Below are 20,137 nucleotides of genomic sequence, written 5' to 3'. Positions count from 1 at the left end.
AACCCTAACCCTAACCCTAACCCTAACCCTAACCCTAACCCTAACCCTAACCCTAACCCTAACCCTAACCCTAACCCTAACCCTAACCCTAACCCTAACCCTAACCCTAACCCTAACCCTAACCCTAACCCTAACCCTAACCCTAACCCTAACCCTAACCCTAACCCTACTGAGCTATCAGCAATACTACAAATATGACAAGCCCATTAGCGCCGGCGAACCGGGCATAGCTCCTTTGTCACGAGCCGTTGGACCTAAAGGTTGCGGGTCAAGTCAGAGTCTCCTCAGACCACTTAGCCATTGGTCCAAAGGTTTGCTTAGCGGTATCGCCCTTGAGGGATGTCATGTCATTGCCTTTATATTGGTGGGTATATAAAGGAGCAACCCTTCACGAGTGATGCCCTTCCATCCCCAAATCAAGGAAACAATCCAAAGCAGTTCGCATAGTAACTGACCGTCGCGCTCCAGTCACTGAAAACGGCAATCGCCCCGACCTCCTTGCTTGCCAGAACATCCAGCAACTCGAACACCACGCCCTCTCCCCTCGCCGCCGTGGCATTCGCAATCGTCGAGTAATAATACCCTCCCTTGGTACTATCCGCGAGCCATCCGGACCGTTCCAAACTCCAGCTGATCACCTTCAACCCAAGCTTCTTCGCCTGCTTGGCATACTCGCTCGCAACAACCTTGACCTTCCCATCCTTGTCGGTGGCAGTTGACACCAAATACTCGAGGGGAGGAGCAACGATCTGGACGCCGTCTTGGGCATACTTCGTCAAGGAAGCAGTGGCAGCGGAGATGGTGCTCGGAGCATCACCCGACTGGTCGAGAAGAATAGCCTGCTTCGCGAACTCCGGCTCGGCGCGCAGCCAGTACAACACGTCGTCATACAAGAAGCTCTGTAGCCAGACGCGCTTGGGGTTGATCTCCGCCTCCTTGAACTCGTCGATCAACTGCTGAGCGAACGCTTCTTGCGTAAAGTTGGCCGAACCAAAAGGCATCTTGACCTCCGGCGTCTTCAGCTCCGGCGTAAAGTCCAGCCCTAGCGTGTCGACGAGCGCGATGTACTCCTTCACGGTCAACAGCTTGTGGCAGGTGCCTGGGCCGGAGTAGAGCGTGGTTCGGTAGCCGGGTACGCCACCCTGGTATTCCTCCGGTGTCGTAGCCTGGGGATTGGAGGAGTCCATCTTTGAACAGAGCCCCTTGGTTTCGGTGAGCTCGGCGAGGGTGAAATCACTGGTGCAGCACTTGGCTGTTGCCGATTGCTTGGTAGTGGCGTTGTAGGGAGTGAAAGGGACGGTGCACTTGGCGGCCAGCGAAGGGATCGTGAGGATGTTGGTGGTGGTGTGCAAATCGCATTGGGAGTGCCGACAGATGAGCTGTTGGTCTGAGGTGAAGGTTACGTCGCATTCTTCGATTCCTGCACCCATACGAGTCTGTTTTCGTCCCCATGTTAGTCCCAACTGTCAATCTGTTCTGGAGGACGGGAGGGGACATACACCAGCCATGATACTCGCCTCCGTCTCCTCAGGAAACTGCAAAGTGCCGCCGCCACGGTGGCCGATGCTCCAACGGCTTGGGCGCATCTCCTTCTCTGAACAGGATTGGAGCTTGGTCTTGAGGGGGGAGTCCTCCATTTGGTCGATTAGCCAGTAGGGACGGGGGCCGAGCTGGATTCTCTTGATGGGCTTGATGCCGGATTGGTCTTTGCCTGGTCCGCCATGGCTTGGGAGGGCGAGGGCTGGTGCTGCGAGAGCTACCAAGCATAGGGTTGAGAGGGTGGAGGGCATTGCGCCGGTTGGAAGGGGAGGGCGGTGAAGAGGAGGACGAGGTGAAGGATGGAGGTGACGAAGAAAGGGAATGCTGGAGGTGACACTGGGTTGTCAATGGGATTATATCTTGATCTCATCGCTTGAAGTCCACCGCGGCTAACTTTTACCGGATCAGCAAACCCCACGTTCTGCGTGCTGCAGGTACAGTGCCAAGTGGTATTGCCTTCAAGATTCACGACAATGAGGGTGAAGATTGACAAAGCAGCCAGTGTCCGGTGTATCTCCGGCACGTGGGGTTGTTGTTGCTTTCCGGGCTATGGCATCATTGGAGTCGTGGTGTTGAGCGAATCCTTGCAGCCTAGGATGAGATTCCAAGATGGCAACAAGAAGCTTGGCACCATGCGTGCTGCAATTGATCAATGCGATTGGCTGGTCCGGGTTGGTTGCTGACACGTGCTGAACATTTGCATAGCAGAGGGCTTATCATTGATGTTATTGTCGGTACCTGTATCGAAATAGGAAGCTGGGAATGATACCTTTTGGAACTGGAGAAGCTTTGCATGCAAAAGAGAGGTTGGTGGTTTCGTGGATAGAATGCTGAACGGGGGGTCAAAGACCGCTGACAGGGCTATCCTGACCCATGTCCACAACCGCTTGGCACATCTTGTTCCATCGTCGACATGGACACTCTCTCATCACTCACTCCGCCAAACTCTCTTCATAAAACCATCATTTTCCCTTCCCCCTTCTTTCTTTCAACTTGAAGACCTTCTCAAGAAACACCCTCGCTTCCTCCGTCTTCCTACCGTCAACACTCCGCAACTTCACCCACGCATCAACCGCCATCCTCGCCTCCCTCAACGCCTGCCTGAGCGCTCCTTCTCTATCCACCTCTTTATCCCCAGGGCTACCCCGTTCTGCCAACAGGAGATACAGTTCAGCCATAGTCCCGTGATATTCCCCCATCAAGGGTAGCAGTCCTTCCACCTCTGCAAAGTCGAGCCAATCCTTCAAGATGTTGATAGCGTCTTGGTAGAAACCTTCGCCTTTGGCGTGGAGCATCGTATCGAACACTTCTTGGAGGTGGGTGCGGCGGGAGTGGGACTCCGCGGTGAGAGTTTTGGCTGAGGGGTCATCGGAGAGGGAGGTGCAAAGGGGACAGTGGCAGGTGAATTGGTGGTTTTGCTTGAGGAAATGGTGGCGGTCGGAGGGGGAGAGGGTAAGGGCGGTATCTGGGTGTGTCAGCTTCGGGTCTGGATGGGTGGTGAGGGGGACTCGGGAAAGGATGAAAGCGTACAGCTGATAGAAATCTCCTCCCCCGGAGAGATGGGACGGTAGGATATGACTTCCATGGTAGCTCGGTTCTCGACAAATCGCAGGCGAGCGCTGCGACAAGCTGTTAGCTTTCTTCGGCACCATGTGGCTAGACCGGACTCACTTTGGTCGGCAGGAGTGGTTGATCCGCTAGTCATCGTGTCACCCAGTCAGCATTTGCTTCACCTGCCTCTCATCGATAAACCTACCGCAACCTCAGCAAACAACCCCATCACCCCCTCCGCCGCATAGCTCTCCCCGTGCTCTTCCGTCCTTGGTTCCTCCAACAGTGCCAATGCCGAGTTCGCGCCCGAACCAACGCCTTCTAATCCCTTTAGGTTGACCCCCATGATCGCATCAACCTCATACTTCCCTGGTCCCCTCATCAACCCCCACACTTTCTCTCTCGTAATCTCCGGCAACTGTTCAATGGCGCGTTTGACCATCCTCCGTCTCAAGTGCCCTTTACCCTCTCTTCCCGTCTCCCGTAGGAACTCCTCGCTAATCAGCAGCGCGGGATAGTCGACCATGATGATTTCTCCCTGTTTGATGGGTCTCGTGGCAACTACCCCCTTCCCCTTTCCCGCAACGTTGATGATTCTGTAGGCGAGATTTGTCCTTTGCTGTTCGTTGGAGCGGGAACGGCTAGATTGGCGGATCCATTTCCACGGTGGTGGGCGATCTTCGAATACTCCTAATCCAAGCAGGTGTGACGCCGTGTTGGGAGACACAATGAGGCTGGTTCCGTGGCCGTTGCGGAATGGCTGGGAGGTAAACAAGCAGTATGGTATTTCCTTTCCTCTGGATTCGTCGTTTTCAAGAGAGGCAGATGCAGATAAGGAAGACGATGAAGAGGAGTACGCAGATGAGGCTGACGAAGTGGACGACACAGATGATGCTGACTGATAAGATGACGCAGGGGAGGATTTCTTCGATGAAGACGCGAGAGTCATGCATTTGGGCGGGAAGGACCAGGGCAGGTTGAGGTTATTGGTGTTGCTATCGGTATTGAGATCGGGGAAGATTCCTAGAAGGCCAGGGACGGGACAAGTTGCTGTATGAGTTGATGTCGCATGGCGATGGAAGAGGGTGAGGTTTGGGCATTGCAGTCGAAGTAATGGATGAGTGGAGAGGGGAAGCTCGTGGGCGTTTGCTTTATGACCGCACCCTGCCGTGGCCAGTAAGAGTAGAGAGAAAACAAACGGCGTCCATGTCAAACGGGTTGTCGCGCTGGAAGAGCCCATTTTGACCTTTGAAGTTATTGGTAGGGGGTGGAAGTTGTCATTGGAAAAGCATATGGAAGGGTTCGTGCGACACTCATAAGTCAAAGTTCAAAACGACAAAGTGGCCACACATCATGTTACAGATAGCGTTGCATTGACCCAAGTAACAGTGATGTTTCGCTTGGAAGGCCATCTCCGGGCTGCTGGGCACAGGGATGTAGAAATAGCCGGCGGGTAAAGGCGCTTGTCGCGCTTGGGGCTGGGATAACAGCCAGGCGTTATGTATATGATCGACGTCAGCTCCCTTCATGTTCTGGATGGCCTTGATGTTCTGGGCCGCTAAAGAAGGACACTGTGCAATGTTTTCGTGTTGTTTAGCTATAGTCTTTTGTCCCGTGTTGGTGTTTTTCGCGAACCATAACCCTCTCCCACCACTCGGTGATAGATAAACCTCCGATGCTCAGCTCACTCGCAGCTCGCAAGTACATAAGGGAGATGTATGGTACCACAACCTAATGTTGCCGGTCATCGTTCCAGCAACTCTGATCATTGCGGCAAGAAAGCCATAATACAGGTAGGATATGCATGGCGCTCACTCAACAACAAATCGGGTTGAGATTAAAGCCAATATTCCCAAGATCGGACTCGACGGTTCGACCGTCTCTCAAGTCACCAATCGAGTCACAGCATCAGCTTGTAACCCGAGGAAGCAATATCGGTTGTGGCTTGCATGATGCGTAGTACTGACCCTCCATCGTCGAGGTTTGAGTTGCCGAGGGGCTTCTGTTGTGGAAGAGGGAGGTGATGGCTGGGGATATAAGATAGAATGGAGGTTCTCCAGTCTTGATGAAGGTATGGCAGGTCCAAGAACTCTCTTCCAAACGGCTTACCTACCTCTTAGCAGGCATGTGCTCCCTTCTCCTTCTCGTTGTGATGCCCTTCGCATCAGCCTCCCCCTTCGCCCCTCACGATACCCGACTAACCACCAAGGACATCACCGACTTCCCCTCCGTCGCCTTTGGTTCCGCGTCCTCTAGATCTGCCTTCGCCAGGCCATCTTCCCCTCGCTGCAAAGCGTTCCCCGGAGACTCAGACTGACCCAGCGATGCCGAGTGGGATCGCCTAAACAGAACACTAAACGGGGCGCTTCTCAAGCCTCTTCCACCGGGATCCGTCTGCTATCCTTCCTCCCCGAACTACAACCCCTCAGCCTGCTCTTCCCTTTTCACCAAAACATACTATCTCGACGACCCCGTCAGTCCGGCACAGCAGTGGACGACCGGAAACACTTGTTTGCCGGCTCGGAACCTAAACACAACGGGGAACTGGAACTCGACATTGACTTGCACACAGGGTGGGTTTCCGGTGTATGTGGTTAACGCAACTAGCGTTAGGGATGTCCAGGCGGCGGTGAACTTTGCGAGGAACAAGAATCTTAGACTGGTGATAAAGTAGGTATGCTCCGTCTGGCGTAGAGTTGGGCTGACCGGAAACAGAAACACCGGCCACGACTTCGTGGGCCGCAACACCAGTGCCGGGGTCCTGTCCATTTGGACGCACCACCTCAAGTCTTTCGAGTTCCTACCTCAATACGCCCAACGCGGACCCAACCACCCTTATTCTGGCCCAGCTGCTCGAGTGGGAGCCGGGGTACAGATCAAAGAAGGCAGGGTGTTTTCGGAGAAGTATAACATCACGCTTGTGGGAGGGAGTTGCGCAACGGTGGGTTCGTTCGGGGGGTGGCTGGCGGGCGGAGGACATTCGGAGTTGAGCTCGATGTATGGGTTGGGAGTCGATCAGGCGCTGGAGATGGGAGTCGTGACGGCGGGTGGGCGGCATAGAGTTGTTAGCGCAGAGTCGAAGGGGAGAGAGAGGGAGCTGTTTTGGGCTTTGCGAGGTGGAGGGGGCAGTAGGTCTCGCAGTCTGTTTGGTTTTTTTGGAATGGCAGCTGACGCGGGAGCAGGCACTTACGGCGTGGTGACTTCCGTAGTCGTCAAGGCACATCCGGCCATCAATCTGACTGTTGCCGACTTTTTGTGGGGAATTCGACCACACTTTCCGGTCCGATCGTAAGGATAACCGATAGCGAAGTGTTCTGGAAGGGATTAAACGCAGTCTACGCCTTCGGCATCCCCACCGTCGACGTAGGTGGCTACCTCTGGACTCAAGCCCTGTCCATGGGCAACGGGAGCGGGAGCTTCCTGATGCAAGTTAAGGTGCAAATGCCGGGCAGGACGATATTCGAAACAACGGAATTCGTCCAACCTTTGTTCGCAAAGCTCCAATCGCTCAGAATTTTGGTATCAACGGCCACCGTCACGACAATAGTGTATGGCGCCCCTCGCTCTGAACCCGAAGGCCCTCTCCCTAACATGCTCTTCGCGTCCCGCCTCTTCCCCCGTTCCTCCTTTACCAATAGTATACTCTTCTCTTCCACCATGTCCGCCGTCCGCGCAGCTGTCGAAGCCGGCTTCTTCTTCCATGGCCTCAACCTGTCCCCGACCCTGCGCGCAGGCGGTTATTCCTATCCCTCGGCTGTAAACCCGGTTTGGCGCGAGACGGTGATGCACGCGGACTTGTTCGGTACGACGATTCTAAGGGACAGCGACGGCGGAGGAAGTGGCGGCGGCGCATAAGCGGTTGCAAGGGTACATGGATGCGATAAGGGAGGCGACGCCCGGCGGAGGATCGTATCTGAACGAAGCGGATCTCGAGGAGCCGGACTGGCAGCATGCGTTTTGGGGGAGCAACTATGAGAAGCTGATGGGCGTCAAGAGGGAATGGGATCCGTGGGGGGTCTTCTGGGCGCCAGCGACGGTGGCAAGCGATGCGTGGGTGGTTCAGAGTCGGGATGGGTTGAAGAGTCAGAATGGGAGGCTTTGTCGGTTGGGTCGTGATGGTGGGAGAAGGCTGAGGAAGAAAAGAAATGAAATGTGGAAGACGCGACGCGACGGGATGAAGTGCTTTGCGGGACGGCTCGCAGGGCTCTGCCTTGTTAGGGCCAGATAAGCTTAATTGTTTAGCGTCTTCTAGCGGTCCGTGGCGGGGCTGTTAGCGGCCGGACGATCCACCCCCGCAATTTGGGAACTCCTCCCCGCAGTTCATCTTGACTTTTGATCTTTCCCTTAACATCACCGACTACCGAAACCTATCTGAACCTACTACGGTCTCCCGCTCGTGATTTAAGGTCGATGCAAGGCTGAAGCTTTGACGCTCGACGTAATTCTCGGATGAGAAAGACACTCTGCTCGCGCAGCAAAACACCACGCACGTGGATATCCCATTCAGATGCGGCCATCGGCGGATGGTCTGATTCTGGAAGGATGAACGAAGGTCCGTCTTCTTCGGCACGGCAAACTGCCACTTTCTCTCGCCCACAGACTGATTGAGCTGTTTCCCGTCCCTTCGAATCTAGTCATCTCTTTCCATCGGCAAATTCTCTTCGCAAGCCTCGACGATCAACCTTCGATCTCGGACCGCTTTGCAATAGCTCAGCGAAGAGCCACAGGTTCCGTCTTCAATCCTTTTCCGTTTTCATCTGCTCTTCCATTCCTTGTCGAGACGGCGTTTGGAACCCCCATACTGACCCGTGTCTTCCAGCACCAGTACCACGCTGGATCGGCTCTCGCTTTACACAAGCTCTTGCCCACCATGCCTGCCATAACCGTCAGGTTTCTCGGCCTCGCCGCCCTGTCAGCCGTCATCCTTCTAAACATACCCAATACTCGAGCCATGATCCACATCGCCCATTACTTTGCCAGTCCGTCCTTGACGCAAGCCGATGTTGCGAGTACGTTCAACACCCCAAGCGAAGGCAAAGACCAGTTCATCCCCAAGATCATCCACCAAATCCACCACAACTGGCAAGACCTCATCAACGAGACCATTCCCGCCGACTGGGACGTACGCCAAACCTGCACAATAACAAACCCCGACTTCGAGTACCGCCTATGGACCGTCAATTCCTCCCGCCAGTTTATCGAGACACACTACGAATGGTTGCTCGAGACCTACGACAGCTACTCATGCCCCGTCCAGCGGGTCAATGCTCTTCGCTACTTCCTCATGCGTCACTACGGCGGCATATACATTGACCCCAACTACGGCTGCTCCCGTGATCTTGAGCCCTTGCTCTACTACCCCGCGTGGGTACTCAACGGCGGCCACGGCATCGCTGGGGCGAGGCCTCATCATCCTTACTGGATCATGATGACCGAGTCCCTCACTTCTCGAGGACACCGTTTCTTGTCCCCGCATCTGACCATCACACACAGCGGCGGCCCAGAGTTCGAGAGCGCCATCTGGAAGAAGTATCATGCACAGCTGCCCACCAAACCGAGAAAAGTGGACCGGGTCTATCGCATCAAGATGGGACACCGAGAGGTCTTCTTCAAGCGGCAGAATGGAGGATTTAAGGACAACAACTTTGGATACATTGGCTCGACAGAAGCCCTTCTCGGGTATTTGTTGCTCTTTGCCATGTTCACTCTATGGGTGGCACGATCGTGGCACGCAAGAAAGACCCATCAATGCGAATACCAGAAGCTGCTACCAGCAAAAGATGTAGCGGGAGGGTACGGGACCGTTTGACTTTGGTGAGTTATTCCCTTATTCATATGTTGTAAAGCGCTTTCACCGCGGGCGTGTCCCGTTTGTCTCGCATTCGCCTCAGTTCGTCATGGGCACTTCAATACATGTGCTTTCCCGGACAGGCTTTTCCAGAGCTTCACGCCCGTCATTGGTTGACTAACATGATCACGATGTGGGCTAATGCACGCCACTCTTTGCTCTCGGCTTTGGAAAGCCAATGATCCACGACGTCCAATGCGAGGCGCAGTTAAAGCTGAAGAGACGGGTGAAAGGTACACAAACTCGTACCTTTGTTTGACCTGTACTATGCTCTACTTGTTCCAGTTCTGATAGACGTCCAGCAAGGGTCTCTCCAAGATCCTTACATAGACTCGACACTCGATCTATAAGACAGGACCGGGTTTTGCACTACCTTAGGTAACGCTAGTGAGCATCTCACATAACAGGTCCTACATTACGTCACATCACACATGTGTACCAGTAAATGTTACAATTACACACGAACACGGTCTTTGAATGGCTTCATCATAGACTGACGGTCTAGACGAGCCTCGATACTTGTACGACTCATATATAGCACGACCATGTCATTCCCACGGCGAGAAATACGGTGAGCCTCCTTATATCCATCTTCCATGACGGTCCAGACAACTAGAGGTATGCATAGGTATATATACCTGACTCAACATCTCCTCCCCCTCCCCCATTATCACCTCCAGACACCACCACCATCCCAAACGTCGAACGTTCAACCAAACTCCAAAACCACAATGAAGCTCCAGTTCACAGCCAAAGCCAGTTCCATCCTCGGCCTTCTCCTAACACGGAGCGCGCAAGCCAGCTTCTACGTCTGCACCCAGGAGAACTTTGTCGGCCTCTGCCAAGAATACTCGCTCCCCTACAACGATTGTCGTAAGTTCCTATTCCCCCATCCCGATTCATCCCGTAACCTACTATTCCCCCTACAGGTAGACAATCGATCACTGACTTCAACTAACGAACCTCTGACAGATGACTTCGAAAGCGGTTTCTTTAGAAAGGTCGTTTCGGCCGGGCCCGACCCGAAGTCCTAGTGCACGCTGTACTCGTAAGTTTTCTTTTTCTTTTTGCTTCCTCCCCGCCAGAAAATGAGTATACTTTTACTCGATAATGTACTGGCAAAAGAAGTCTAACGAGACGCCAGGTCCGGGAGCTGCACCGGCGCCGAGCTCAGCCTGCGCTATCCCGGAATGTTGAACCTGGGAGACTGGAATAACAAGGCCGCATCTTTCAACTGCGCCGCACAGTGAGATGTGGTTGTCGTTTACAGGACACCATAGAGCTGAGGTGTCGTTTCTTTGGGGGAGAGAGTTGGGGTCATGTATGGACTTCCCGAACCCTTTAATGTTGTTTTTCACTTTGTTCTCCAACTGTCACGTGCCTGATAATGAGTTGTCTGCCTGATGGCCAGCGGTACTGATTATGAAGCTCTGTGTTACCTTTGTTGATTCGAGGATTATGCCAGGTTCATTCGGAGAGAAATGCCTCCTATTGTCCGGAGGGAGCTTGAAGGCCTGCCTAACCAGGAATTCCAGAACCGAGAGCGCTTACTGCCGCGGCTGGTTGAAATCATATCAAATCTACAATTGATGTATACCTCTACTGGCAGTCATTAGCATCTGTGCAAGAACAACGACCACAGTCCGCTTCCTCCCAAGGAGATCCGAGGGCGCGTGGCAGTGGAACGGGTACAACACCATCAGCGTCAGACTTTTTTAACACTCTCACGCCACCTCCGGCTCCGGAGTTGGTAGTCAACGCTGATGAGTTCGCCGATTCGCTTCTGGGTCTCGACGTCGAATTCACGGAGATGGACTCCGAAGAGCTTCAGAGGTTGCTTGATGAATGGGGCCCACCTGCTGGGGATATGGTCAACGATGATAAGTCCATTTGATCACTTAGCAATAGAGGTATGCTTTAGCTGTACTTAATCTTCAGCAATTAACCAGAAGCCATGCCTGCTTCCCAGAACGCCGTACCCTGCAGCCCAGCGAGTCCCAGCCTCTTCACCTCAATCCTCATGCTCAATCCCCTCCCTCAGAATAGCAACCTGCTTCTTAATCTCCACCCAAAGCACATACTTCTCGAGATCCTCATCATCCCCATCGTCATCTCCATCATCACTGCCATCCGAATCCTCCAGCGTCAGCCTCTCCCAATCATCCTCAATCCCACTCCTAGCCAGGACCTCCTCCTTCTCTTTCGAATCCCTGGCGATAGCCAACAGACTCGCCACAAACGCCTCCTGGATATACGCAAAACTGAAATCACCGGTAATCTCGGCAATCTTCTTGGTCAACACATCCGGGAACTCAATCCCCTCGCTCCCTCTCAGCTTATTCTGCCAGAACTTGCAGTACATGACTCTCTGCTTGAGGTCCGGGTTGGGGAAGAGGTACTTGCGATCGAACCGCGAAGGACGCTTGGAGATGCCCGGGTCCAGCCGTTCCAGGTGGTTGGTAGACCCGATCATGAAGATGCCGTCGTTAGATTTGAGACCGTCAACTTCGTTGAGGAAGTAGGAGCGCACGTCGTCGCTGACCAAAGAGTCGAGGTCTTCGAAGATGAGGTAGCAGGGGGCGAATTGGCGCGCTTTTTGGAAGATTGCGGACAGGGCGTATTCAGGGCCGGCGTACTGTTTCTGTTAGCACTTCCGCCTTAAAGCAAACGGGACAGGGAGCACCTACCGAAGCCAAACTCCTCACATACAAACTCGGCACACTCTCCTTCTGATCCAACAACGTCTTCATCATCGCCTTGATACTAATCGTCTTCCCATTCCCCGGCGGTCCCCAATAAATGACTCCCCTCTTCCACGGCACTTTGAGTCTGCCATACGTCTCCCTGCTCCCAAAGAAATTCAAATGATCCCTAATAATCGTCTCCTTCATGCCCTCGTCAAGAATCACACTCTCCCAGCTCGCTCCCTGGATACTCTCCCACAGCTCCCGACTCTTCTGCCACCACCCCCCGTCAAACACCCAGATCTCGTTCAGCAGCGAATCGGACCATTTACCGGCTGCCAGCAACAGCGACTCGGAGAGGTGCGTTGAGGGGGAAAGGATGTAGTTGTTTTTTACCTGGGGATAGGCCGATGCGCCGTCGCGCCCGTCGGCGATGTACACGATGAATTCCTTGGATTGCCAGGTGAAGAGGTACTTGGCGAAGATGATGTCTTTGATCAGGAAGCCGGGGGAGTTGTCGATGCGTCGGGCGGGAGGGATGTAAGAGGTGGTGGAAAGGGTGGTGGGGTATTTGTTGTCGGAGCCGAGGTCTTCGGTGAGCGGGGTGACGGTGGCGTGGCCGGCGGCGGCGAAAGCGAGGAGGTTGATGGAGTAGATGGGTGCGATGGTTAGTTCCAGGTTGGGGTACTGTCGTTTGAGGGTGGTGGCAATGACGCATTGCGTGTCGATGCGTCGGGCGGAGGCGTGGTTGAAGAACTTGGCGGTTGTCTTTTCGGACGAGTGGTGAGGAGGGGGTGGGTGGCCGTGACCGGGAGGAGGAGGATGAGGGTGGTCCATGTTGGCTTCCATCTTGACGTTGGTGAGCAAAGAGATTCGGCCGTGTAGGTGTGCAGAGGTAAAGGTTGAGGTTGAGAAGAGGATGAGGTGAGGTGCCTTTTAAGATCTGACGTGGAAGAGGTTGGGGATTGCGGGGAAGCGTGTTTGTTTAGTAGCTCCTGAAGATACAACGACTTCTGAGTGGTCGTACTCGCGATGATAGACAAGGACGGTTGTTGCCTGGATGAAACTCGAAGCTGACGTGGAACGACGCGCGGGTCCGATCCGATTGAACGCGCTATGACACTACAAGAACGATTGGTCAATGGGAAGTCGATGCTTTTGATGAGGAGCAGCTGTCGTGGAGTACGCCTGTCAAGAACCGTACCGCGCACTAAACAGGTCCAATGCTACGCTGATGATGCCTCTAGATACAGGGCGATAGCGTTATCATGTGAAGCAAAACGGAGAGGTGGAACAAGAAGATCTGGAAGCATAGAATGGCACGCTCCCCAGTCCCATCATCTCGAACCCGCAAACTTGATATCACCACTGTTCCATGTCTGACTCTGGCCCTGGGGCGTCCTGGGTGTGTGTGTATTACTGGCCGCAAAAACTAGCCTCTTGACCTCCTGCGCAACATCCTTGACAGCCTGCTCTGCCGCTTCCGACCACGCCGTCATCTGAAGCCAGCCATGTGTGAGGTTGTCGTAGTGACGCCAGCGAGTCTGTACTCCAGCCTGTGACAGCTTGTTTGCGTATTCGCAGCCGACGTCTCGTAGGGGGTCGTAGCCGGAGGTGAACACGGCAGCGGGTGGTTGACCACGGAGGTCTTCGACGGATTGCATACCGGGGGAGATGTAACGGTCGTGAGGGGAGATGTCTGGCAGCACAATGTGTTAGATGGGTGGCAGAAGAAGAGACTGACGGCTTACCTTCAGACCGCGGCAGGTAGTTACTCGCAAAGCCAAAGATGCCGTTGCATTCGAGGTATAGACTGGAATTGATCTCCGTTGCCGCGGGCGTATCAAAGGGCAGCCTCGCCTCCGGATACAGCAACACCTGCCCAGCCAACGGCTTTCGCCCTTCATCCATCCTCCTCAAACAAATGGCCGCCGTCATGTTCCCGCCCGCTGAATCCCCTCCTCCCAAAACTTTATCCGGATGCACTCCCTCGTCCTCCCTCCCTCACCCTGCACCCAGTCGATCACCGCCGAATACTCATCCAATTGCACCGGGTACTTGAACTCCGGCGCCAGTCTGTACTCCACCGCGTAGACCTGGCACCCTGACTCCTCCGCGACCAAGCGCAGTCCATTCTCAAACTCATCCACTGAGCCAACTGTGTACCCGCCTCCATGAAAGTATATTAACGCCCCAGCCCTTCCCTTGTTTCTGTTGTCCTTCCCCGAACTCGGGTAGAGAACGCGAATGGGGATCGTCCCATGGGGCCCCCGGATGGCGGTAAACTCGACGTCGTCAATCGGATGGATCCTGTCCTTGGGTAGGGCGTGGATGCCAAATACCTCTTGATGGCGGCGTCGCTCGACGGTGAAGTGTTCTTGGCCACCGAGCTCGAGGAGTGGGTGGGCGGAGAGGAAGTCGCGGATGGAGTAGTGGAGGTCGCGGGCACGGGGGCCGACGGTGGGGATACGCGGGCCGATGGAGGGGAGTGTTTGGGTGTTGGTGTGGAATGTAGAGGCCATGGGAGATCGGGGTGATTGAGGGCCTGGTGGCGAGTTGAAAACGAAATGATTGGACATGTTGTGATGTCCGATGGTTGGAGTTGCGAGTGTTGTTGGTTTGTTGACGAGTTGCACAAGAGGGGAAGAGATTCAGCCGTAGAGGTGCTCGGAGCTGTTCCCCGTGCGGGGCCTGGGAGGGGCACTTACAGAGGGTCCCCGCTGTAGAGTGCGCTGCATATGCGCCCGTGCTAACAGCCCGTTCCGCAGTGATTGATTGACGTCATTGAAGGTCGACAAGATGAAGTTCTCTTCCTGTTCATCCGGAATAATGGAGGTTGTGAGACATTCATCGCATGTCTCGGTCCCCCATCCCAGCCGTTGCGGGCCGAACCTAGATTCCACGACTCGACTTGACGACATGGGATGGTTGTCTTACACATCGACGACAACTTTGTTTACTTTCTTGTTTACATTCCTGATGGACCATGTTGTCATTGGATGTCTCTCTGCCTATCCCATTGCGATGCCGTCAATACTTCCCATTATAGACCTCCAGTGGCCTGACTGCCCTCTTTATCGCTCACTGTTCTCAACGTGGCAGGCTGGCAGGTCCTTGACTTGCAGGAAGCTATCGACAAGGCCCCATTTGGTGACGGAGAGAGCGCCGAATGATGGACATGCTCCACGCCTCATGTGCCAATTGATCTGCCCAAGGATTTTCCCCAGCCCCTTCATTCCCGAGTCAGGGTGAAGCTTGGTATCTGGAAAAGCGATATATGAAGACGATTGTCTTTCTCATGAGTCTACGATCTTGAAGGACATCATCACGATCATGGCAATTCAGAGTTGAAGTCCAGTTTCAACGGCGACGGCCTCACCTGCAGAGTAACGCCAATCCACCAATCAGCTTCCTCCTCTTATACGCCAATCCCACGCTGATTCTGCAGTGACCCATCGCCATTCGCTGCATTGTCCCCCGAAAGCGCCCGTCCACCCTCCTGAATTTTAGGCTCCGAGATACCCCGCGCCATGGCTGGGCGAATGCGCTACCAAGTTCGTCGTCTTGCTCTGCCGTCCTCGTCGACAAAACATCATTCAGGATGTGAGGCCCGAACCTACACCTGCACCGCGACCACCACATACACCGATGCCGACTACGGGTACGGCTGGTATCAGTTCGGCAGGATGCCGCCACAGATGGTGCAGCCGCAATTCATAACCCTGCGGACAGGGAGCGCAAAGTCGTCCGTCGTCTCCAGTGTCTCGACGTCCACAACTTCAAACACACGAGAATCCAAGATGAACCCACCGACAGCCGCCGCCGCCACCACCACGTCAATCCGAGACACAAGCCGCTCCGGTCTCTTTTGGGATTCCGCCGGCCTCGACATCGAACCCCGCTGGGCCCGGCAACCCGACATCGACGCCATCGCCCAAGTCGTGCGCCGGCACCTCGGGATAACGTCCCCCTCCCAATGCGTCGTTACCTTTCACTCCTCCGGCACCTACAACAAGCTCTACCACATCCACTCCCCAGTCCACGGCCGCTACCTCATGCGCGTCATTCTCCCCGTCGACCCGCACAACAAGGCCCGAGGCGAGGTTGCCACGCTCCAGCTCGTGCGGCGCAAGACCGACATTCCCGTTCCCGTCGTGGTGGCGTACGACGATACGAGTGATAACGAGATTGGGTTCGAGTGGATATTGATGGAGTTGTTGGAAGGCAAGCCGGCACACTTGAGGTGGAGGAAGATGAACATGCGGCAGAAGGAGAGGTTGGTTGGAAGAATGGCCGAGTTTCAAGCGCAGCTGTCGCGGTGCGGAAATATGACGGAATCCGGGTTCAGGGGAATAGGCACGCTGGGAGCTACTTCCAGGGGAGAGAGCGACTATGTGGACCTGATGATGCCGGAACCGGGGCCCATGGTCTCCCCGGTGTTCTTTACGGGCGAGCGTTGGCATTATCCGGTGTCGAGAGGGCCGTTCCAATCAAGCCACGACTGGCTTCGGTCATATTTGAACGTCATCTTAAAGGAGCACAGCGCTACTCTTGCTCAACCACTTCTGGGCGATGATACAGACCGCGAGAAAAGGGAGTCAGCAGAAGGAGTTACTCGTGTTGCCCGCAAGTTAACCCGCCTCTTGCACAAACTCTTCCCACAGCTTGTGCACCCACCAGAGCGTACGGTCCTTTGGCACGGCGACTCCCTATCGCTCGATAACATCCTGGTCGACGACAACGGGCGGATCACGGGTGTCGTGGACTGGGAGTGCGTGTCAACCATGCCGCGGTGGGTATCCACACAATTCCCCGAGTTTTTGCGAGGCGGTGTTGAGCGCGAAGAGGAGCCGCACCGGAGCCGGTATGCCGACGTGTTCAGTGACGAGCAGGCCTCGGAAGGACAGGATGGCGACGGAGTAGAGGATGTCCCGGACAACGAGGGAAAGACGGAGCTGTATTGGATACATCTAATGGAATACGAGCAGACGCAGCTGAGGAGGGTGTACAGCGCCAGGATGAGCCAGTTGATGGGTCACGGGTGGGATGGCGAAGTCGAAGAGGTAGCGCTCAAGGTTGACTTTTTGGGCGCGGTAGCCAAGTGCGCGCAGGGCTTCTATCTCAAGAGAATTGAACAATGGGTGGATGCGATAGAAGGCAAGGAGTTTGTCAGGTTGGGCGATGTGTTGAGAGGGGGTGTGGCGGGGAGAAAGGATTCGAATGCGTCGACAGCTTCGGGGGCAGGCGTCGGTACGGGGACAGCGTGGACTGACACCAGGACGACGCTGGGGAAGACAACAATAAAGACAACAGCGACATTGAGCCCGAAGCGCGGGTCGGAAAGTCAGCGGCCACGGTTTTCCATCACCAAGATCTATTGACTTTTGAGATACCAGACATCAGTTATTCGCTTGAAGCGTTCTTATTATAACATCCTCCCATTTTAGCGAGCGTTCATAGCATTCATATCATTCCTCGTTTGCCGATCTCTCCTCCTACGGGATTGCCAATTTGCATCCATGGTTGCTGTCTTGGCGCTTGTTGACACCCCTTTTCGCCCCCCTTTTGCCGACTTCACCGTTTTTAGCTGGCGGTGTACGCGGTGTGCAAAGGAGGTAATTGCACCACCACAAGATACTCCGAGAAGCTATATCCATCATAGCGGCACATGGTCAGTGCATTGAAGCCAGTTGTTCGCTTGACCTTCTAGCGATTCTAGCGATTCTAGCGCATGCCTATCACTAGCCAAGCGAAACAAGCATCAACCCCACACGTCATATCACCAGATCCTCCCGAACATTCCCAGGGGCAAAAATAGGCACAATCGTTTTGAGCCTCAACGACGATCGACAGTGTAAGCGGAATGGCCCGTTGAGATACGAGATGTGAGTGGTGGTTAAGGGGTACACAGACAAGATGCATCGAGAATCTGTCAATCTTGATGATCACAAAGATCTATAAGAACGTCCATCCTTCCTCTTCTCTGTCCATCTTTCCTCCTCATCATCACAACAAACAACAACAACCAACCAACTCAACCAAGCAAAACCAACTTCACCACACTCCTTTACCAAACAACCACCGCCAAAATGCAGTTCCTCACCACCATCTCTCTCCTCGCCGCGGCCGTCACCTCCGTCACCGCCGCCCCCACCATCAACCAGTACACCGAGGTGATGGGCAAGGTCAACTTCGCCGTCGACCGCCAGTGCCCCATGGATAAGATCAAGTTCCCCGCCATCGAGTTCCCCGCGGGCACCGAGAGCAACCACTGCCGCACCTTCTACGGCGGCGCGGTCCACGCGTCCATCGACGTCGAGTTCTTCGATCCCAGGTGCCAGCTCACCGTTTACTCCACCTACGACTGCTCCGGCGAGGGTATCGTCAGCGGCACCGGTGGCTGCTGGAGCCCCGAGGGTGGCATCAAGGCCTACAAGGCTACCTGCCCCTGGAAGTTCTAAGTCATTGATTTGGTGAGTTTGCCTGGGAGAGCACAGAGTAAGGATATTGGCTAATACCATGGCAACAGACTTGAGCTGGGAGTTGAGAGTGAAACAGTGCAGTGCCAGGAGTGGAAGGGGTGCCCGGGAGAGGAAGGAATAGGATGGTGAGATGGGGATACGGGGAAGGAGTTGGGGAGTGGGAGTGGGAGTGGGAGTCGGGCAGGAGTAGGGGCCGGGGTTGGGAAGGAGTTCGGGGACGGCGAAGGGGTGAATGGGGCACCGGCACTGGCACTGGAAAACACATTGAGGCGCGTGGGGGAACAAGTACACTCTTTAATCACTTTTCTCTGTACATAACACAACTCGAACATAGAAATCCAACCACGGATCATTCTAGATTCCAACACAAGCATTATTCAGCCAAGTATCACGAGGGTCATACAGTTCAATGCTGGTTTGGTTGTTAGCGCAGTTCTTGCAACAGGGGTCTGCAAAAGTATACAGAAAAATAACGGGAAAATCACATTCAAAGCGAAAAATTGGAGAGACTATATGACGCCCTCAAGAAGCATCGGGTTGACACCAATTTTGTGCATGAATTTTGGGGAAGTAGTGGTTGAGTTGCGCAGAGTGCGTAGTGAAGTCCCGCGCTAACGAACAAACCAGGGGTGAACAGAGCGATCATCCGGGTGGGCCCTAATTCTCCACGTAGTCTACCCCCGGGCCCCCGCGGGCATGGTGATCGGGCCCCCGCCCCCTCCGTAGATCCGGCCCGTCTTGCCGATCTCCGGTCGTGGGTCCTTGAGGTTGCTTATAAACCACGGGCACTGGGCTTTGAGGTATAAGAAGGTCCGAGCCTCTGTTTCTCCCGGTTTGACTTCCCGACCTCTTTTGCTAATTACAACCTTAAACTCTTCCACCATCCAAAACACCCAACAAAATGCCCACCTACGTCATCACCGGCTCCAACCGCGGCATCGGCCTCGAGTTCATCCGCCAGCTCACCCAGTCCCCAGACAACACCATCCTCGCCCTCGTCCGCGACCTGTCCAAGGACCATTCGGACCTCAAATCCCTCGCCAACGACAACACCCACATTCTCGAATGCGACACCTCGTCCCTCGCCTCCATCCGGGACTTCGCCAAGACCGCCCGCTCCACTCTCGGAGACACCAAGATCGACTACGTCATCAACAACGCCGGCGTCAACCTCTCCAACCAGAACTCGTCGCTTCAGCTAGCCCCCGATGATTTGCTGGAGACCATCAAGACCAACGTTCTCGGTCCCGCGAAGCTGGTGGAGTTCTTGCTCCAGCAGGGCGTGCTCAGCGAGAACGTGAGGGTGCAGAACATGAGTTCTACGCTGGGAAGCATTCAGACCACTGTGGGCCGCGAGGAAAGACGGGACACCAGTTACTCGATTAGCAAGGCGGCATTGAACATGTTGAGTGCCCATCTGGCGGCGGATTTGAGGAAGGCGGGGTTGAAGGGCGCGGTGGTCATCATGATGTGTCCGGGGTGGGTGAAGACGGATATGGGTGGTAAGGAAGCGATGCTGAGCCCGGAGGAGAGTATTGGCGGGCAGTTGAAGGTGTTGCAGGGGCTCAAGGAGGAGGATAATGGGAAGTTCTTTAACTATTCGGGGGCTCAGGTGCCTTGGTAAATGTCATGGGAAGGGGGGCTTTGGGGTCTGATGGTTCATGTTGGTCTGGGGAAGACAAGCCTCCTGGGACAGAAGAAGGGGGTGTGACAACAGCCAGAAGAAAAGCATGAGGGACGACATGGAGAAAGACCTTTTCATGAGCGTTAGAATATAATCCATGAGATGAATGACAGAACCGCTGCTCGCTAAACCATGGAAATGAGAAAAGCCCTTGACATCGAGACAAGAGGAGAAACAGCTGTACGGACTTCATCATCTGAATCCCAACAGTCTCTCCCCTGCCAGAACCACGATTGCCGTCAAGAGAACTTGCAATATCACCGCCCAAATACCCGAGGAACTGTACCACTTCCTTCGAGTATACAGCAAGTTACTCGCCATCGGCCCAACCATCTTCTCAATCGGTGCA

The 20,137-nt window shown here is 54.6% G+C and overlaps 9 protein-coding genes across 9 annotated transcripts; 5 read left to right on the top strand and 4 right to left on the bottom strand.

Moving 5' to 3' along the window:
- Positions 1 to 134: 134 nt before the first annotated feature.
- Positions 135 to 2,113, bottom strand: B0H65DRAFT_502809 (PLC-like phosphodiesterase). The gene is made up of 2 exons (XM_062827863.1): positions 1,500 to 2,113; positions 135 to 1,436 (listed from the first exon to the last, which is right to left on the bottom strand). Exons 1-2 carry the CDS (start codon positions 1,788 to 1,790, stop codon positions 417 to 419), a joined length of 1,311 nt encoding a protein of 436 aa, XP_062678049.1. The 5' UTR covers positions 1,791 to 2,113; the 3' UTR covers positions 135 to 416.
- B0H65DRAFT_479552 (uncharacterized protein) lies at positions 2,114 to 4,684 on the bottom strand. Its single transcript, XM_062827533.1, has 4 exons — positions 3,296 to 4,684; positions 3,211 to 3,236; positions 3,070 to 3,158; positions 2,114 to 3,004 (listed from the first exon to the last, which is right to left on the bottom strand). The coding sequence occupies exons 1-4, from the start codon at positions 4,328 to 4,330 to the stop codon at positions 2,502 to 2,504; spliced, it is 1,653 nt and encodes a 550-aa protein (XP_062678048.1). The 5' UTR covers positions 4,331 to 4,684; the 3' UTR covers positions 2,114 to 2,501.
- Positions 4,685 to 5,215: 531 nt separating this feature from the next.
- B0H65DRAFT_553054 (uncharacterized protein) lies at positions 5,216 to 8,899 on the top strand (the record flags this gene model as incomplete). Its single annotated transcript, XM_062829940.1, has 7 exons — positions 5,216 to 5,337; positions 5,413 to 5,760; positions 5,806 to 6,218; positions 6,273 to 6,345; positions 6,396 to 6,892; positions 6,957 to 7,126; positions 7,910 to 8,899. 7 exons carry the CDS (start codon positions 5,216 to 5,218, stop codon positions 8,897 to 8,899), a joined length of 2,613 nt encoding a protein of 870 aa, XP_062678047.1.
- A 770-nt stretch (positions 8,900 to 9,669) lies between these two features.
- On the top strand, positions 9,670 to 10,188 carry B0H65DRAFT_553053 (uncharacterized protein; the record flags this gene model as incomplete). The annotated part of the gene is made up of 3 exons (XM_062829939.1): positions 9,670 to 9,811; positions 9,911 to 9,965; positions 10,083 to 10,188. 3 exons carry the CDS (start codon positions 9,670 to 9,672, stop codon positions 10,186 to 10,188), a joined length of 303 nt encoding a protein of 100 aa, XP_062678046.1.
- Positions 10,189 to 10,804: 616 nt separating this feature from the next.
- On the bottom strand, positions 10,805 to 12,756 carry B0H65DRAFT_479519 (P-loop containing nucleoside triphosphate hydrolase protein). Its single transcript, XM_062827532.1, has 2 exons — positions 11,626 to 12,756; positions 10,805 to 11,573 (listed from the first exon to the last, which is right to left on the bottom strand). Exons 1-2 carry the CDS (start codon positions 12,469 to 12,471, stop codon positions 10,950 to 10,952), a joined length of 1,470 nt encoding a protein of 489 aa, XP_062678045.1. The 5' UTR covers positions 12,472 to 12,756; the 3' UTR covers positions 10,805 to 10,949.
- Positions 12,757 to 12,959: 203 nt separating this feature from the next.
- B0H65DRAFT_512395 (Alpha/Beta hydrolase protein) lies at positions 12,960 to 14,201 on the bottom strand (the record flags this gene model as incomplete). Its single annotated transcript, XM_062828570.1, has 3 exons — positions 12,960 to 13,321; positions 13,374 to 13,592; positions 13,631 to 14,201. The coding sequence occupies 3 exons, from the start codon at positions 14,199 to 14,201 to the stop codon at positions 12,960 to 12,962; spliced, it is 1,152 nt and encodes a 383-aa protein (XP_062678044.1).
- An 812-nt stretch (positions 14,202 to 15,013) lies between these two features.
- B0H65DRAFT_327756 (phosphotransferase enzyme family-domain-containing protein) lies at positions 15,014 to 17,143 on the top strand. Its single transcript, XM_062823488.1, has one exon. It carries the CDS (start codon positions 15,153 to 15,155, stop codon positions 17,001 to 17,003), a length of 1,851 nt encoding a protein of 616 aa, XP_062678043.1. The 5' UTR covers positions 15,014 to 15,152; the 3' UTR covers positions 17,004 to 17,143.
- Positions 17,144 to 17,711: 568 nt separating this feature from the next.
- On the top strand, positions 17,712 to 18,083 carry B0H65DRAFT_553048 (uncharacterized protein; the record flags this gene model as incomplete). The annotated part of the gene is made up of 1 exon (XM_062829938.1): positions 17,712 to 18,083. One exon carries the CDS (start codon positions 17,712 to 17,714, stop codon positions 18,081 to 18,083), a length of 372 nt encoding a protein of 123 aa, XP_062678042.1.
- A 769-nt stretch (positions 18,084 to 18,852) lies between these two features.
- Positions 18,853 to 19,846, top strand: B0H65DRAFT_479513 (uncharacterized protein). The gene has a single exon (XM_062827531.1). The coding sequence runs from the start codon at positions 19,006 to 19,008 to the stop codon at positions 19,726 to 19,728; it is 723 nt and encodes a 240-aa protein (XP_062678041.1). The 5' UTR covers positions 18,853 to 19,005; the 3' UTR covers positions 19,729 to 19,846.
- The last annotated feature ends 291 nt before the right edge of the window (positions 19,847 to 20,137 follow it).

This window comes from Neurospora tetraspora (genome assembly GCF_033439725.1).
Source record: "Neurospora tetraspora strain CBS 560.94 chromosome Unknown B0H65scaffold_8, whole genome shotgun sequence".
NCBI lineage: Eukaryota > Fungi > Ascomycota > Sordariomycetes > Sordariales > Sordariaceae > Neurospora > Neurospora tetraspora.
The sequence above is the reverse complement of the archived record's forward strand: the minus strand, read 5'-3'. Positions and strand labels throughout refer to the sequence as shown.

What these genes read in the sequence shown, in the direction of transcription:
- B0H65DRAFT_479519 (XM_062827532.1), bottom strand. Translation starts at nt 12,471, where the DNA reads ATGGAAGCCAACATGGACCACCCTCATCCTCCTCCTCCCGGTCACGGC. An exon ending in ATGTGAGGAGTTTGGCTTCG is followed by an intron (nt 11,574 to 11,625) that starts GTAGGTGCTCCC and finishes TAACAGAAACAG; the next exon opens with TACGCCGGCCCTGAATACGC.
- B0H65DRAFT_327756 (XM_062823488.1), top strand. Translation starts at nt 15,153, where the DNA reads ATGGCTGGGCGAATGCGCTACCAAGTTCGTCGTCTTGCTCTGCCGTCC.
- B0H65DRAFT_502809 (XM_062827863.1), bottom strand. Translation starts at nt 1,790, where the DNA reads ATGCCCTCCACCCTCTCAACCCTATGCTTGGTAGCTCTCGCAGCACCA. An exon ending in AGGCGAGTATCATGGCTGGT is followed by an intron (nt 1,437 to 1,499) that starts GTATGTCCCCTC and finishes GGACGAAAACAG; the next exon opens with ACTCGTATGGGTGCAGGAAT.
- B0H65DRAFT_479552 (XM_062827533.1), bottom strand. Translation starts at nt 4,330, where the DNA reads ATGGGCTCTTCCAGCGCGACAACCCGTTTGACATGGACGCCGTTTGTT. An exon ending in AACCACTCCTGCCGACCAAA is followed by an intron (nt 3,159 to 3,210) that starts GTGAGTCCGGTC and finishes AGCTTGTCGCAG; the next exon opens with CGCTCGCCTGCGATTTGTCG. An exon ending in GGAGGAGATTTCTATCAGCT is followed by an intron (nt 3,005 to 3,069) that starts GTACGCTTTCAT and finishes TGACACACCCAG; the next exon opens with ATACCGCCCTTACCCTCTCC.
- B0H65DRAFT_479513 (XM_062827531.1), top strand. Translation starts at nt 19,006, where the DNA reads ATGCCCACCTACGTCATCACCGGCTCCAACCGCGGCATCGGCCTCGAG.